Source organism: Notothenia rossii (genome assembly GCF_949606895.1).
Source record: "Notothenia rossii genome assembly, chromosome: 1".
NCBI classification, from domain to species: domain Eukaryota; kingdom Metazoa; phylum Chordata; class Actinopteri; order Perciformes; family Nototheniidae; genus Notothenia; species Notothenia rossii.
In genome coordinates, this window is record NC_136912.1 from 92,157,376 (window position 1) to 92,171,668 (window position 14,293).

General features: G+C 42.0%; 1 protein-coding gene across 1 annotated transcript; it reads right to left on the bottom strand.

The window, feature by feature from the left end:
* Positions 1 to 573: 573 nt before the first annotated feature.
* On the bottom strand, positions 574 to 12,899 carry stard15 (StAR-related lipid transfer (START) domain containing 15). Its single transcript, XM_079681210.1, has 6 exons — positions 12,684 to 12,899; positions 9,503 to 9,650; positions 9,208 to 9,311; positions 4,681 to 4,798; positions 4,280 to 4,332; positions 574 to 3,108 (listed from the first exon to the last, which is right to left on the bottom strand). The coding sequence occupies exons 1-6, from the start codon at positions 12,828 to 12,830 to the stop codon at positions 2,872 to 2,874; spliced, it is 807 nt and encodes a 268-aa protein (XP_079537336.1). The 5' UTR covers positions 12,831 to 12,899; the 3' UTR covers positions 574 to 2,871.
* Between the last annotated feature and the right edge of the window lie 1,394 nt (positions 12,900 to 14,293).

The window sequence follows — 14,293 nt, forward strand, 5'->3', positions numbered from 1 at the left end:
TTTAAAGAGTCCTCTCCTGCTGATGTTCAGGTGTATATCAGTATGTAGTGTCTCTACTTTAAAGAGTCCTCTGCTGCTGATGTTCAGGTGTATATCAGTATGTAGTGTCTCTACTTTAAAGAGTCCTCTCCTGCAGATGTTCAGGTATCAGTATGTAGTGTCTCTACTTTAAAGAGTCCTCTCCTGCTGATGTTCAGGTGTATATCAGTATGTAGTGTCTCTACTTTAAAGAGTCCTCTCCTGCTGATGTTCATGTGTATATCAGTATGTAGTGTCTCTACTTTAAAGAGTCCTCTCCTGCTGATGTTCAGGTGTATATCAGTATGTAGTGTCTCTACTTTAAAGAGTCCTCTCCTGCTGATGTTCAGGTGTATATCAGTATGTAGTGTCTCTACTTTAAAGAGTCCTCTCCTGCTGATGTTCAGGTGTATATCAGTATGTAGTGTCTCTACTTTAAAGAGTCCTCTCCTGCTGATGTTCATGTGTATATCAGTATGTAGCGTCTCTACTTTAAAGAGTCCCCCTGGTGTAAACACAGGGCTGTAGATGCAGAGCTGATAGAAGAGACAGCAGTGTTTTAATACACACATCTTTATTATAACACACAGATCGAAGCTTCTGAACAACTTTCACAAAAACAAGCTAAAATAATGAAAAACCCCAAAATATGATGAAAGTGTTTTAAGGAGAGATAATGAACAGCTGTTATAGATGTAAGGATCCTGATCAGCCTGTCGGAACAAGTCGCTGCACATTATCCCGCTCATCACACGGCCACATTCTCAACAAAGTAACGACATGACTCCCAATATTAATTAAAATGCTTTTATGGATTTAGAAAATGATTTTATTGATTTACAAAATAGTTGTATGTATTGATTTAAATTGACATGCATCCGCTAAGAGAAATAGTCCGTTGTTACCGTTTGAACTAACGTAGCAACGGCAGGAACTGCTTCCATAGCGCTTTTGAGGAGCTTTTTGATCACAGATTTGAAAACATCGCTGCTTGCTTTAAAAGTAGCACAATGCATTATGTCAAACGTTGGAGAGTATCTAGATATCCCGGCCCTAAAGCCAAAGGAACTGCACACTGAATATGTGTCGCCGTTTGATGTCTATGTCTGGACCGCTGCGTAAAAGGAGGGTTTCTGCTCCGTTATTCTCCGCTGTTTTCTTGTCGCTCTTGTCTTGTCAGTTAGAAAATCAAACTGCATGCAGTTTGCTTTTCAGCCAAACTGTAAACAGTTCAATCGAACTGACTTCTTTGTGCAGATGTGAGCGTCCTTAACAACGGTCAATAAGTGCTTGACAGCGGTCTGTCTGTTCGGTATTAACAACGTGTCACGTGTTCTGAATTGACCAATCAGAATCGAGTATTCAACTAAGCCATGTAATAAAGGGTTATAACGTCTGTAGTGGAGTCACCTGTCCAGCAGAGGGCACTGCAGGGCACAAGCCTCCTGGAGAAGCACTATGTATGTATGTATGTAGGTAGGTAGGTAGGTAGGTAGGTAGGTAGGTAGGTAGGTAGGTAGGTAGGTAGGTAGGTAGGTAGGTATGTATGTATGTATGTATGTATGTATGTATGTATATGATGTTATCCTGCAGGACGATGTGACTCTTCAGGTCAGAGATCTGTTTGTTCTAATCAATAACATGCTGTTCATCACAGTATTAGTACATTCATGAGGAATATAACGAAGTACTTGTACTTTACTCTTTGAGGTACTTGTACTCTACTCTTTGAGGTACTTGTACTCTACTCTTTGAGGTACTTGTACTCTACCTGAGTATTTGATAACCCTATCTGACGATCAGATTATTATTATTACTAATGGAAACTGCTCAGGCATTATATTATTATTTAGAAGTTAAACATTCAATCTGTGCCGTCTTTATTTACAGATATTTAGGACATGAGAGGACAGGAGAGGACATGAGAGGACAGGAGAGGACACGAGAGGACAGGAGAGGACAGGAGAGGATAGGAGAGGACAGGAGAGGACAGGAGAGGACAGGAGAGGATAGGAGAGGACACAAGAGGACAGGAGAGGATAGGAGAGGACACGAGAGGACAGGAGAGGATAGGAGAGGACACAAGAGGACAGGAGAGGACCTGAGAGGGTAGGAGAGGACACGAGAGGACACGAGAGGACACGAGAGGACAGGAGAGGACCGGAGAGGGTAGGAGAGGAAACGAGAGGACACGAGAGGACAGGAGAGTACAGGAGAGGACAATAGAGTAACCCTAACCCCTAACCCTAACCCAGGAGAGGACAGGAGAGTACAGGAGAGGAGAGGACAGGAGAGTACAGGAGAGGACACAAGGGGACAGGAGAGGACAGGAGAGGACAGGAAAGGAGAGTACAGGAGAGGACACAAGAGGACAAGAGAGTACAGGAGAGGACAGGAGAGGATAAGAGAGGAAAGGAGAGGACAGGAGAGGACAAGAAAGGACAAGAAAGGACAGGAGAGGACAGGGGAGGACAGGAGAGTACAGGAGAGGACAGGAGAGGACACGATAGGACAGGAGAGGACACGAGAGGACACAAGAGGACAGGAAAGGACACAAGAGGAAAGGAGAGGAAAAGAGAGGATAGGAGAGGACAGGAGAGGACACAAGAGCACAAGAGAGGACAGGACAGGACACGAGAGGACACGAGGATATGTCCTCCTCTCTGGTGCTCAGCGCAAGATTCAGATTTCCTGCTTCCTTTCTTTACTTCTGTAGCAGGTGATGGAGAAGAATAAGAGGGCCCTCGCTGCAGAGACAGTCCTGATCCGGGGGACAGATGGGGGTCTCAGATGGTACCCCATCCTCTCCGTCCTCTCCGTCCTCTCCTCTCCTCTCGGGGGACGGACGGGGTCTCAGTCGTCCTCGTCGCTGTGGTTGGTTCTCTCGTCCCCCGTCCTCTCCGTCCTCTCCTCGCTGGCGGAGCTCTCGTCGATGTTCTGCAGAGAGTCGCAGCGCTGCAGGGACAGACGCTCCGAGGAGACGCCGGGGAGGACGCTCTGGTCCGGGAACAGCCAGGGTCGAAGACCAGGACCATGTCTCCTCTTCCAGTCCGGGTACTTCAGGGACGCCTTGTAGATCCTGCGCATGGCCTGAGGACGAAAGGACGAGGGGGACATGAGGGACAGGAGAAGACAGGAGGGGACAGGAGAGAAGACGAGAGGACAGGAGAGGTCATCACACCAGAGGCCTGTACTACGAAGCTGGTTCAACCTAACCTGGATATGTTTGAGTTAGCCGGTTGGTCTAATCCAAAACATACGCGCTCTCGCTAAACGGTCCTACGACGCTGGTTATCAAGTGGATCGCTCAAGCCAGCCGTGTCCTATCTAGTTAGGAGCGTTCACATGAAAGGGGTGGTATCTGGAGCATTCGACCAATCACAAACATGGAGAAGCGTACTGACAGCGCAGCGTCATACTTCCTGAATGAAAAGTCAACTATAATATTAGACATATGAAGAAGTTAAACTTTAAACATCCATGACTTAAACACTTGATCCAGGATCAAAGCCACATAGCTGCACCTGCAAGGTGAACACAGCTGGTAACAGAACAAGTGTTTGAATGCGTACATGAACAGGTTTATGATATCACTGCCCCGTCTAAGACACCATCTGACTTTCATTACATTTGACTCGAGTGTTTCCTCAACTTAATGTGTTGCTTCAAATAATCCTTCTGCATCCAGTATGTGACACTGTGAGTGTTGCACGGCCAGATACGGCTCAGCTGACTCAGATAAGGAGATGATACATTATGATGTGATATGCCGCGGACTGTACTTAATGTTACTCTGATCCGGTTACTTATGTTGTGGCAGATATTTAAGAAAGCTTTCTTAACGCTAATGTTCTAATAGTCAGATTGCTCTGAAGATGGGAGGTGATATTCTATTAATGTTCACGTTCACACAGTCGCTGATTTCTGCCGGCCGTCTTTCCTGCAACGGCAGCTTTTCTGTATTTCCTTTCTCCTGTAATATGACTTGATCGCTTTAAACTTCGCACACTGAGCTCTGATTGGTCAGCAGGCAGTGCTTTCACTGAGTTGAGCTCTTAGCCTGCAACCTAACCTGCTCCGGGGCAGGTTAGCCGCTCAGCATCAGTTACCATGGAGATCTAGCCTGCTAAAAAGAGAACCAGCTTCGTAGGACCGGAAACCCAGAGTCTCCCTGAAGTTAGCCGCTAAGAGAACATTCTGCTTCGTAGTACAGGCCTCAGGTTACAGTACAACGTATTCAAACCACAGAAGAAGACTTTACCTTCGGGGCCACCAACTGAGACGCTCTGTTCACGACCCACTTAGGTAACGAACCTGCAGAGACAACAGAACCAGGATCAGAACCAGGATCAGATCCAGGATCAGAACCAGGATCAGAACCAGGATCAGAACCAGATATTGGATCATAACCAGGATCAGAACCAGGATCAGATCCAGGATCAGATCCTTTTTTTCGTCCCACAGAGGGAACTTTTACGTTGTTACAACAAAGTGTCGAGAGAGACGAAGGAAATAGAACACGGTTATATAAAAAGGAACATTAGAGGAACTCGTTCAGGTAGAGAGGATAAGTGTGAAGTGTGGTCTATACAGAAAGGGTTATCAAGTGGCTCCACTGGTTCCTGATTGACTGGGTACATCAGAGGTTCTGTGGGGTCCCACCTTTGGGGTCCATCTGGGTCAGGTAGTAGAGGGTGGAGCTGCTGGGTCCGTTAGACTGGATCAGATACCCCGTCAGCAGGGACACTGCCCGCACAAAGTCCTTCTTAGGGGGGTGGTCCTGAGGACAGTTATCGTTTATTAAAGACGTGTGTGTTGTTGTTTATGATAGACGTGTGTATTGTTTTTTATTATAGACGTGTGTGTTGTTGTTTATTCCAGATGTGTTGTTGTTTATTATAGACGTGTGTGTTGTTGTTTATTAAAGACGTGTGTGTTGTTGTTTATTATAGAGGTGTGTGTTGTTGTTTATTATAGACATGTGTTGTTGTTTATTAAATACGTGTGTGTTGTTTATTATAGACGTGTGTGTTGTTGTTTATTATAGACGTGTGTGTTGTTGTTTATTAAAGACGTGTGTGTTGTTGTTTATTATAGACGTGTGTGTTGTTGTTTATTAAAGACGTGTGTGTTGTTGTTTATTATAGAGGTGTGTGTTGTTGTTTATTATAGACATGTGTTGTTGTTTATTAAATACGTGTGTGTTGTTTATTATAGACGTGTGTGTTGTTTATTAAAGACGTGTGTGTTGTTGTTTATTATAGAGGTGTGTGTTGTTGTTTATTATAGACATGTGTTGTTGTTTATTAAAGACGTGTGTGTTGTTGTTTATGATAGACGTGTGTGTTGTTGTTTATTAAAGACGTGTGTGTTGTTGTTTATTATAGACGTGTGTGTTGTTGTTTATTATACACATGTGTGTTGTTGTTTATTATAGAGGTGTGTGTTGTTGTTTATTATAGACGTGTGTGTTGTTGTTTATTATAGAGGTGTGTGTTGTTGTTTATTATAGAGGTGTGTGTTGTTGTTTATTATAGACGTGTGTGTTGTTGTTTATTATACACATGTGTGTTGTTGTTTATTATAGAGCTGTGTGTTGTTGTTTATTATAGACGTGTGTGTTGTTGTTTATTATAGACGTGTGTGTTGTTGTTTATTATAGACGTGTGTGTTGTTGTTTATTATAGACGTGTGTGTTGTTGTTTATGATAGACATGTGTGTTGTTGTTTATTATAGAGGTGTGTGTTGTTGTTTATTATAGACGTGTGTGTTGTTGTTTATTATAGACGTGTGTGTTGTTGTTTATTAAAGACGTATGTGTTGTTGTTGTTTATTATAGACGTGTGTGTTGTTGTTTATTATAGACGTTTCTGTTGTTGTTTATTATAGACGTGTGTGTTGTTGTTTATTATAGACGTGTGTGTTGTTGTTTATTAAAGACGTATGTGTTGTTGTTGTTTATTATAGACGTGTGTGTTGTTGTTTATTATAGACGTTTCTGTTGTTGTTTATTAAAGACGTGTGTGTTGTTGTTTATGATAGACGTGTGTGTTGTTGTTTATGATAGACGTGTGTGTTGTTGTTTATTATAGACGTGTGTGTTGTTGTTTATGATAGACGTGTGTGTTGTTGTTTATTATAGACGTGTGTGTTGTTGTTTATTATAGACGTGTGTGTTGTTGTTTATTATAGAGGTGTGTGTTGTTGTTTATTATAGAGGTGTGTGTTGTTGTTTATTATAGAGGTGTGTGTTGTTGTTTATTATAGACGTGTGTGTTGTTGTTTATTATAGACGTGTGTGTTGTTGTTTATTAAAGACGTATGTGTTGTTGTTGTTTATTATAGACGTGTGTGTTGTTGTTTATTATAGACGTTTCTGTTGTTGTTTATTATAGACGTGTGTGTTGTTGTTTATTATAGACGTGTGTGTTGTTGTTTATTAAAGACGTATGTGTTGTTGTTGTTTATTATAGACGTGTGTGTTGTTGTTTATTATAGACGTTTCTGTTGTTGTTTATTAAAGACGTGTGTGTTGTTGTTTATGATAGACGTGTGTGTTGTTGTTTATGATAGACGTGTGTGTTGTTGTTTATGATAGACGTGTGTGTTGTTGTTTATTATAGACGTGTGTGTTGTTGTTTATTATAGACGTGTGTGTTGTTGTTTATTATAGAGGTGTGTGTTGTTGTTTATTATAGAGGTGTGTGTTGTTGTTTATTATAGAGGTGTGTGTTGTTGTTTATTATAGAGGTGTGTGTTGTTGTTTATTATAGAGGTGTGTGTTGTTGTTTATTATAGACGTGTGTGTTGTTGTTTATTATAGAGGTGTGTGTTGTTGTTTATTATAGAGGTGTGTGTTGTTGTTTATTAAAGATGTGTGTGTGTTGTTGTTTATTAAAGACGTGTGTGTTGTTGTTTATTATAGACGTGTGTGTTGTTGTTTATTAAAGACGTGTGTGTTGTTGTTTATTATAGACGTGTGTGTTGTTGTTTATTAAAGACGTGTGTGTTGTTGTTTATTATAGAGGTGTGTGTTGTTGTTTATTATAGACATGTGTTGTTGTTTATTAAAGACGTGTGTGTTGTTTATTATAGACGTGTGTGTTGTTGTTTATTAAAGACGTGTGTGTTGTTGTTTATTATAGAGGTGTGTGTTGTTGTTTATTATAGACGTGTGTGTTGTTGTTTATTATAGACGTGTGTGTTGTTGTTTATTATAGACGTGTGTGTTGTTGTTTATTATAGACGTGTGTGTTGTTGTTTATTATAGACGTGTGTGTTGTTGTTTATTATAGACGTGTGTGTTGTTGTTTATTATAGAGGTGTGTTGTTGTTTATTAAAGACGTGTGTGTTGTTGTTTATGATAGACGTGTGTGTTGTTGTTTATTATAGACATGTGTTGTTGTTTATTAAAGACGTGTGTGTTGTTGTTTATGATAGACGTGTGTGTTGTTGTTTATTAAAGACGTGTGTGTTGTTGTTTATTATAGACGTGTGTGTTGTTGTTTATTATAGACGTGTGTGTTGTTGTTTATTAAAGACGTGTGTGTTGTTGTTTATTATAGACGTGTGTGTTGTTGTTTATTATAGACGTGTGTGTTGTTGTTTATTATAGACGTGTGTGTTGTTGTTTATTATAGACGTGTGTGTTGTTGTTTATTATAGACGTGTGTGTTGTTGTTTATTAAAGACGTATGTGTTGTTGTTGTTTATTATAGACGTGTGTGTTGTTGTTTATTATAGACGTTTCTGTTGTTGTTTATTATAGACGTGTGTGTTGTTGTTTATTATAGACGTGTGTGTTGTTGTTTATTAAAGACGTATGTGTTGTTGTTGTTTATTATAGACGTGTGTGTTGTTGTTTATTATAGACGTTTCTGTTGTTGTTTATTAAAGACGTGTGTGTTGTTGTTTATGATAGACGTGTGTGTTGTTGTTTATTATAGACGTGTGTGTTGTTTATGATAGACGTGTGTGTTGTTGTTTATGATAGACGTGTGTGTTGTTGTTTATGATAGACGTGTGTGTTGTTGTTTATGATAGACGTGTGTGTTGTTGTTTATGATAGACGTGTGTGTTGTTGTTTATGATAGACGTGTGTGTTGTTGTTTATTATAGACGTGTGTGTTGTTGTTTATTATAGACATGTGTTGTTGTTTATTAAAGACGTGTGTGTTGTTTATTATAGACGTGTGTGTTGTTGTTTATTAAAGACGTGTGTGTTGTTGTTTATTATAGAGGTGTGTGTTGTTGTTTATTATAGAGGTGTGTGTTGTTGTTTATTAAAGATGTGTGTGTGTTGTTGTTTATTAAAGACGTGTGTGTTGTTGTTTATTATAGACGTGTGTGTTGTTGTTTATTAAAGATGTGTGTGTTGTTGTTTATTATAGAGGTCTGTGTTGTTGTTTATTATAGAGGTGTGTGTTGTTGTTTATTATAGAGGTGTGTGTTGTTGTTTATTAAAGATGTGTGTGTGTTGTTGTTTATTAAAGACGTGTGTGTTGTTGTTTATTATAGACGTGTGTGTTGTTGTTTATTAAAGACGTGTGTGTTGTTGTTTATTATAGACGTGTGTGTTGTTGTTTATTATAGACGTGTGTGTTGTTGTTTATTAAAGACGGATGTGTTGTTGTTGTTTATTATAGACGTGTGTGTTGTTGTTTATTATAGACGTTTCTGTTGTTGTTTATTAAAGACGTGTGTGTTGTTGTTTATGATAGACGTGTGTGTTGTTGTTTATGATAGACGTGTGTGTTGTTGTTTATGATAGACGTGTGTGTTGTTGTTTATTATAGACGTGTGTGTTGTTGTTTATTATAGAGGTGTGTGTTGTTGTTTATTATAGAGGTGTGTGTTGTTGTTTATTATAGAGGTGTGTGTTGTTGTTTATTATAGACGTGTGTGTTGTTGTTTATTATAGAGGTGTGTGTTGTTGTTTATTATAGAGGTGTGTGTTGTTGTTTATTATAGACGTGTGTGTTGTTGTTTATTATAGACGTGTGTGTTGTTGTTTATTATAGACGTGTGTGTTGTTGTTTATTAAAGACGTGTGTGTTGTTTTTTATTATAGACGTGTGTGTTGTTGTTTATTATAGACGTGTGTGTTGTTGTTTATTATAGAGGTGTGTGTTGTTGTTTATTATAGACGTGTGTGTTGTTGTTTATTCCAGATGTGTTGTTGTCTCACCGGGTGTTTGACTGAGTAGTTGATGATCAGGAAGTCGCTCCCCAGAGGAAGCCAAGACCTCATCGTCACAAAGTCCCTGTTCTTCAGAGGACTGGGACACCTCCCTACACACACACACACACACACACACACACACACACACACACACACACACACACACACACACACACACACACACACACACACACACACACACACACACACACACACACACACACACACACACACACACACACACACACACACATTAGCATGCAGTGACGCTTTCCTCCTGTGGGGGCAGTGTCAGACCTACAGGAGTAGTATCCCACGTCGGTGTTGGCGGTCAGCCTCCCGATGTCGTACGTCTCGATCATGTTGCTGTCCCACTTCCTGCGGTAGCTGGTGTCGTGGAGGACGTCGTACAGCGTCTCTGCGGACACGTCCTTACACACGATCCTCATCTGAGAGACAGAGACACGTTAATAACCAATAGGAAGTCAGGAGAGATCAGCCGGAGACCTGAAGCTAACAGTGTTAGCTCAGCATCAGGTAACGCTGTTAGCTAATGCTAAGCTAACAGTGTTCTCATGTGTTTGGCTCGCCTGGGCTTTTGTTGTAGAAATGCTATTAAAGCATGAACCCTGTGCTGCATAATCGAGTCATATACATGTTTCTCTTCAGACCAAGCTAAGCTATCAGTATATGTAGGCTACAGGGATGTCACAATGATGTACACATAGTTATGAGACCATAAGTAAAAAAGAAGAAAGACGAAAATCAGAAATGTAGTTCTGAGTGATGACATTATTCAAAACAAGCTGTGGCGCGCTAACCAGAGTTAGGAAAAGGGACCACATTACTCCTGTTCTGGCTGCCTTACACTGGCTCCCTATAGAACACAGGATAGAATTTAAAATTCTTCTTCTGGCCTACAAAGCCCTTAATGGGCAGGCGCCATCTTACCTTAAAGAACTCATTATACCCTACTGTCCTACTAGGGCATTGCGTTCCAAGAATGCAGGGTTGTTGGTTGTTCCTAGAGTCTCTAAAAGTACAATGGGAGCCAGAGCCTTTTCTTATCAAGCTCCACTTTTGTGGAATCAGCTTCCAGTTTGTGTTCGGACGGCAGACACCCTATCCGTTTTTAAGAGTGCGCTTAAGACTTTCCTTTTTGATAAAGCTTATAGTTAGGGCTGATTAGATTCAGCCCCTAGTTTTGCTGATATAGGCTTAGTTTGTCGGGGGACATCTTACTTCTTCCTTCTCTCTGTCTATACCTGTGTACTCTCATGTTCCGATTAACCCAGCTTCCCCAAATGTCTTTCTTTTTGGTGTCTATATACGCCGGGGATCCGGAGTCATGGATGATCCTGCGGTCCTGTGTCATGGATCGCGAGTCCTGGATCTTGAGTCGTGGCTGTGGTCCTGGATCATAAGTCCTGGATGGATATCCTCGTGGATTCATCTTCTTATTATACACACATGCATTTCAAAACATTTGGACTACCTATGTTGCAAATGTATTATCTTTTCAATTTACACACGGCATCTATTGCACGTCTGTCCGTCCTGGGAGAGGGATCCCTCCTCTGTTGCTCTCCCTGAGGTTTCTCCCATGTTCCCCTTTAAGCTGTGGGGTTTCTCTGGAAGTGTTTCCTTGTACGATGTGAGGGTCTAAGGACAGAGGGTCTAAGGACAGAGGGTCTGAGGACAGAGGGTGTCGTATTGTCATACTGATATTCTGTACAAACTGTGAAGTCCACTGAGACAAATGTAACATTTGTGATATTGGGCTATATAAATAAACATTGATTGATTGATTGATTGATTGATTGATTGATTGATTGATTGATTGATTGATTGATTGATTGATTGATGGTGCGGAGTGTGGACACTTTGTAGTCCCTCTGACAGCAGGTCATGTGATCCGCTCTGTAGGTCATGTGATCCGCTCTGTAGGTCATGTGATCCGCTCTGTAGGTCATGTGATCCGCTCTGTAGATCATGTGATCCGCTCTGTAGATCATGTGATCCGCTCTGTAGGTCATGTGATCCGCTCTGTAGGTCATGTGATCCGCTCTGTAGGTCATGTGATCCGCTCTGATCACCAGATACTGAGGTCAGACGCTCCGTGTAACTCAATCAGCGTCTCGTTAATCTTTCATAAGGAGCTTGATGTCTCTGGCGTCATGTCTGTCCCTCGTCTCTCTGAAGAGCTGCTCAGCTCAGACGCCTGAGACATAATGAATGTTCCTCAGGGTTCTTTCACTCATTAGGACGGCCCGGGAGGAAGGGAGAACCATTTCAACCATTCATAGGAACCGCATGGTGAAACAAGCAGGTGGACCGAAGAAGAACAAGAAGAAGAAGAAGTGACTTCCTGTGGTGTTTCACTTCCTGTGGTGTTTCACTTCCTGTGGTCAGTCTGGGGTCAAACCCTCTCTGAAGAGTGATGCATTATTCATATTGAAGATGAATAATACACACACTACACATACATACATTACACACACACACACACACACACACACACACACACACACACACACACACACACACACACACACACACACACACACACACACACACACACACACACACACACACACACACACACACACACACACACACACAGAGACTACAGACACTAAAGACCAGGGGACACTAAAGAGTGACACACACAGCTGGAGACCAGGGGACACTAAAGAGTGATGCACACAGCTGGAGACCAGGGGACACTAAAGAGTGATGCACACAGCTGGAGAGCAGGGGACACTAAAGAGTGACACACATAGCTGGAGACCAGGGGACACTAAAGAGTGATGCACACAGCTGGAGACCAGGGGACACTAAAGAGTGACACACACAGCTGGAGACCAAGGGACACTAAAGAGTGATGCACACAGCTGGAGACCAGGGGACACTAAAGAGTGACGCACAAAGCTGGGAGAGCAGGGGACACTAAAGAGTGACGCACACAGCTGGGAGACCAGGGGACACTAAAGAGTGACGCACACAGCTGGAGACCAGGGGACACTAAAGAGTGACGCACACAGCTGGAGACCAGGGGACACTAAAGAGTGACGCACAAAGCTGGGAGAGCAGGGGACACTAAAGAGTGACGCACACAGCTGGGAGACCAGGGGACACTAAAGAGTGACGCACACAGCTGGAGACCAGGGGACACTAAAGAGTGACGCACACAGCTGGAGACCAGGGGACACTAAAGAGCGACGCACACAGCTGGAGACCAGGGGACACCAAAGAATGACGCACACAGCTGAGAGACCAGGGGACACTAAAGAATGACGCACACAGCTGGAGACCAGGGGACACTAAAGAATGACGCACAAAGCTGGATTAAAACAATTAAAATATTAAAAATGTTTGATAAAATAATAAAACCGGACAAAAAGTATAAATAATAAACTGAGAATATAAAACAGTTATTATAAATGTTAATACATGTTAATAAATGCTATAAAAACTCTGACCTTGAGCTTCTGCACGGTGGTGGTCTCTTCCTCTCGGCACCACACCGTCACCCCCCCCACAGAGTACCTGCTGCTCCAGCCCTCAGGACTCAGGACCTGGTCCCTGAAGGACGAGAAGGCTGAGTCGTCCGGGATCTCAACCGGCATCCTCACTCTGTCACTACTGCTAGAACTAGAACTACAACTAGAACCACAACTAGAACTACAACTAGAACTACAACTAGTCACTAGAACTACAACTAGAACTACAACCACAACTAGAACTACAACTAGAACTACAACTAGTCACTAGAACTACAACTAGAACTACAACTAGTCACTAGAACTACAACTAGAACCACAACTAGAACTACAAGTAGTCACTAGAACTACAACTAGAACTAGAACTAGAACTACAACTACAACTAGTCACTATAACTAGGAACTACAAATAATACCTAGAACTGTAAGTATGACTAAGACAGTCTTCAGTCAGTGTGATCAGCTGTCTCTGAGGATGAAGAGTGAAGAGTGTCTGCAGTCAGAGAGGTGTGTGTGTGTGTGTGTGTGTGTGTGTGTGTGTGTGTGTGTGTGTGTGTGTGTGTGTGTGTGTGTGTGTGTGTGTGTGTGTGTGTGTGTTCTCCTGTTGCAGAGCGCTCACTCTCTGAGGACCGGAGGATGCACAGCTGGACAGGAAGTGGGAAACTTGAGTGAGTGTGTTTCAAAAGGAGCGAAGTAAAGTCCACGCTGCTGCCAGGTAGCACTCAGCTAGCGTTAGCACATTAGCATAGTGAGTGTCCTCTCATTACGGCATCTCTGCTGTCTGCGTGCTGCCTTCAGGTGCTGCTGTAAACCTGAGCGCCCCAGGCTGCTGTGAACCTGAGGGAGTGACAGGAGGAAAGGTCACACATGTTATTATTTAGTCTTTTATTTTGAAAAAATGCATTTCCTCCAGACTCTGTGATGATAGAGGTGTTAACCCTGAGCAGTGAGACTGTGTTTACTGACGGGCCTTGTACGCAGCAGTAACAGGAGCTCACCTGTTGTTCAGGTGGAGGGGAGGAGCCTCCGTGCTGTCATCAGATCAGATGACAGGGTGAGGTAGCTTCCAGAAACTCACTCGGAAAAAGTATGTATTGAAGTCAATGGAGAGAGAAAGATTATCTTTCGATCCCGTTTGAATTGTGCAATGAATTACACAGATGATGTTTGTCAATTTAAAAGATAATTTTGAAAGTTAAAAAAATAAAAATGTGTCCTAAAACTGTGAGGTAACACTTTGTTTGTGTGAAACCGCTCAATGAACTACATCTCCATCTCGCACCACACACCCAGAGGCCGTCACGTTGGCACATTTCACTTCTTTCTTTCAGAACGAGGCGGAAAGTATTAAAAGAGGTGAAAATCACTCCAAGTCTGGGCACGTTGAGAGCTGTACATACACACAAGGGGAGTTAGTCGGTTCTGTAAAAGCCAGCATGCGGGACCGGGACTCTGGGATTTGTAGTCTTTCTAGTTGCGTATTTTTCATAGTCTCATATTTCAACAGTTTTACGACAAACTGTGACCTTTTTGACATGGAAATGATTTTTTAAATGGACAAACATCATATGTGTAAGTCATTGCACAAT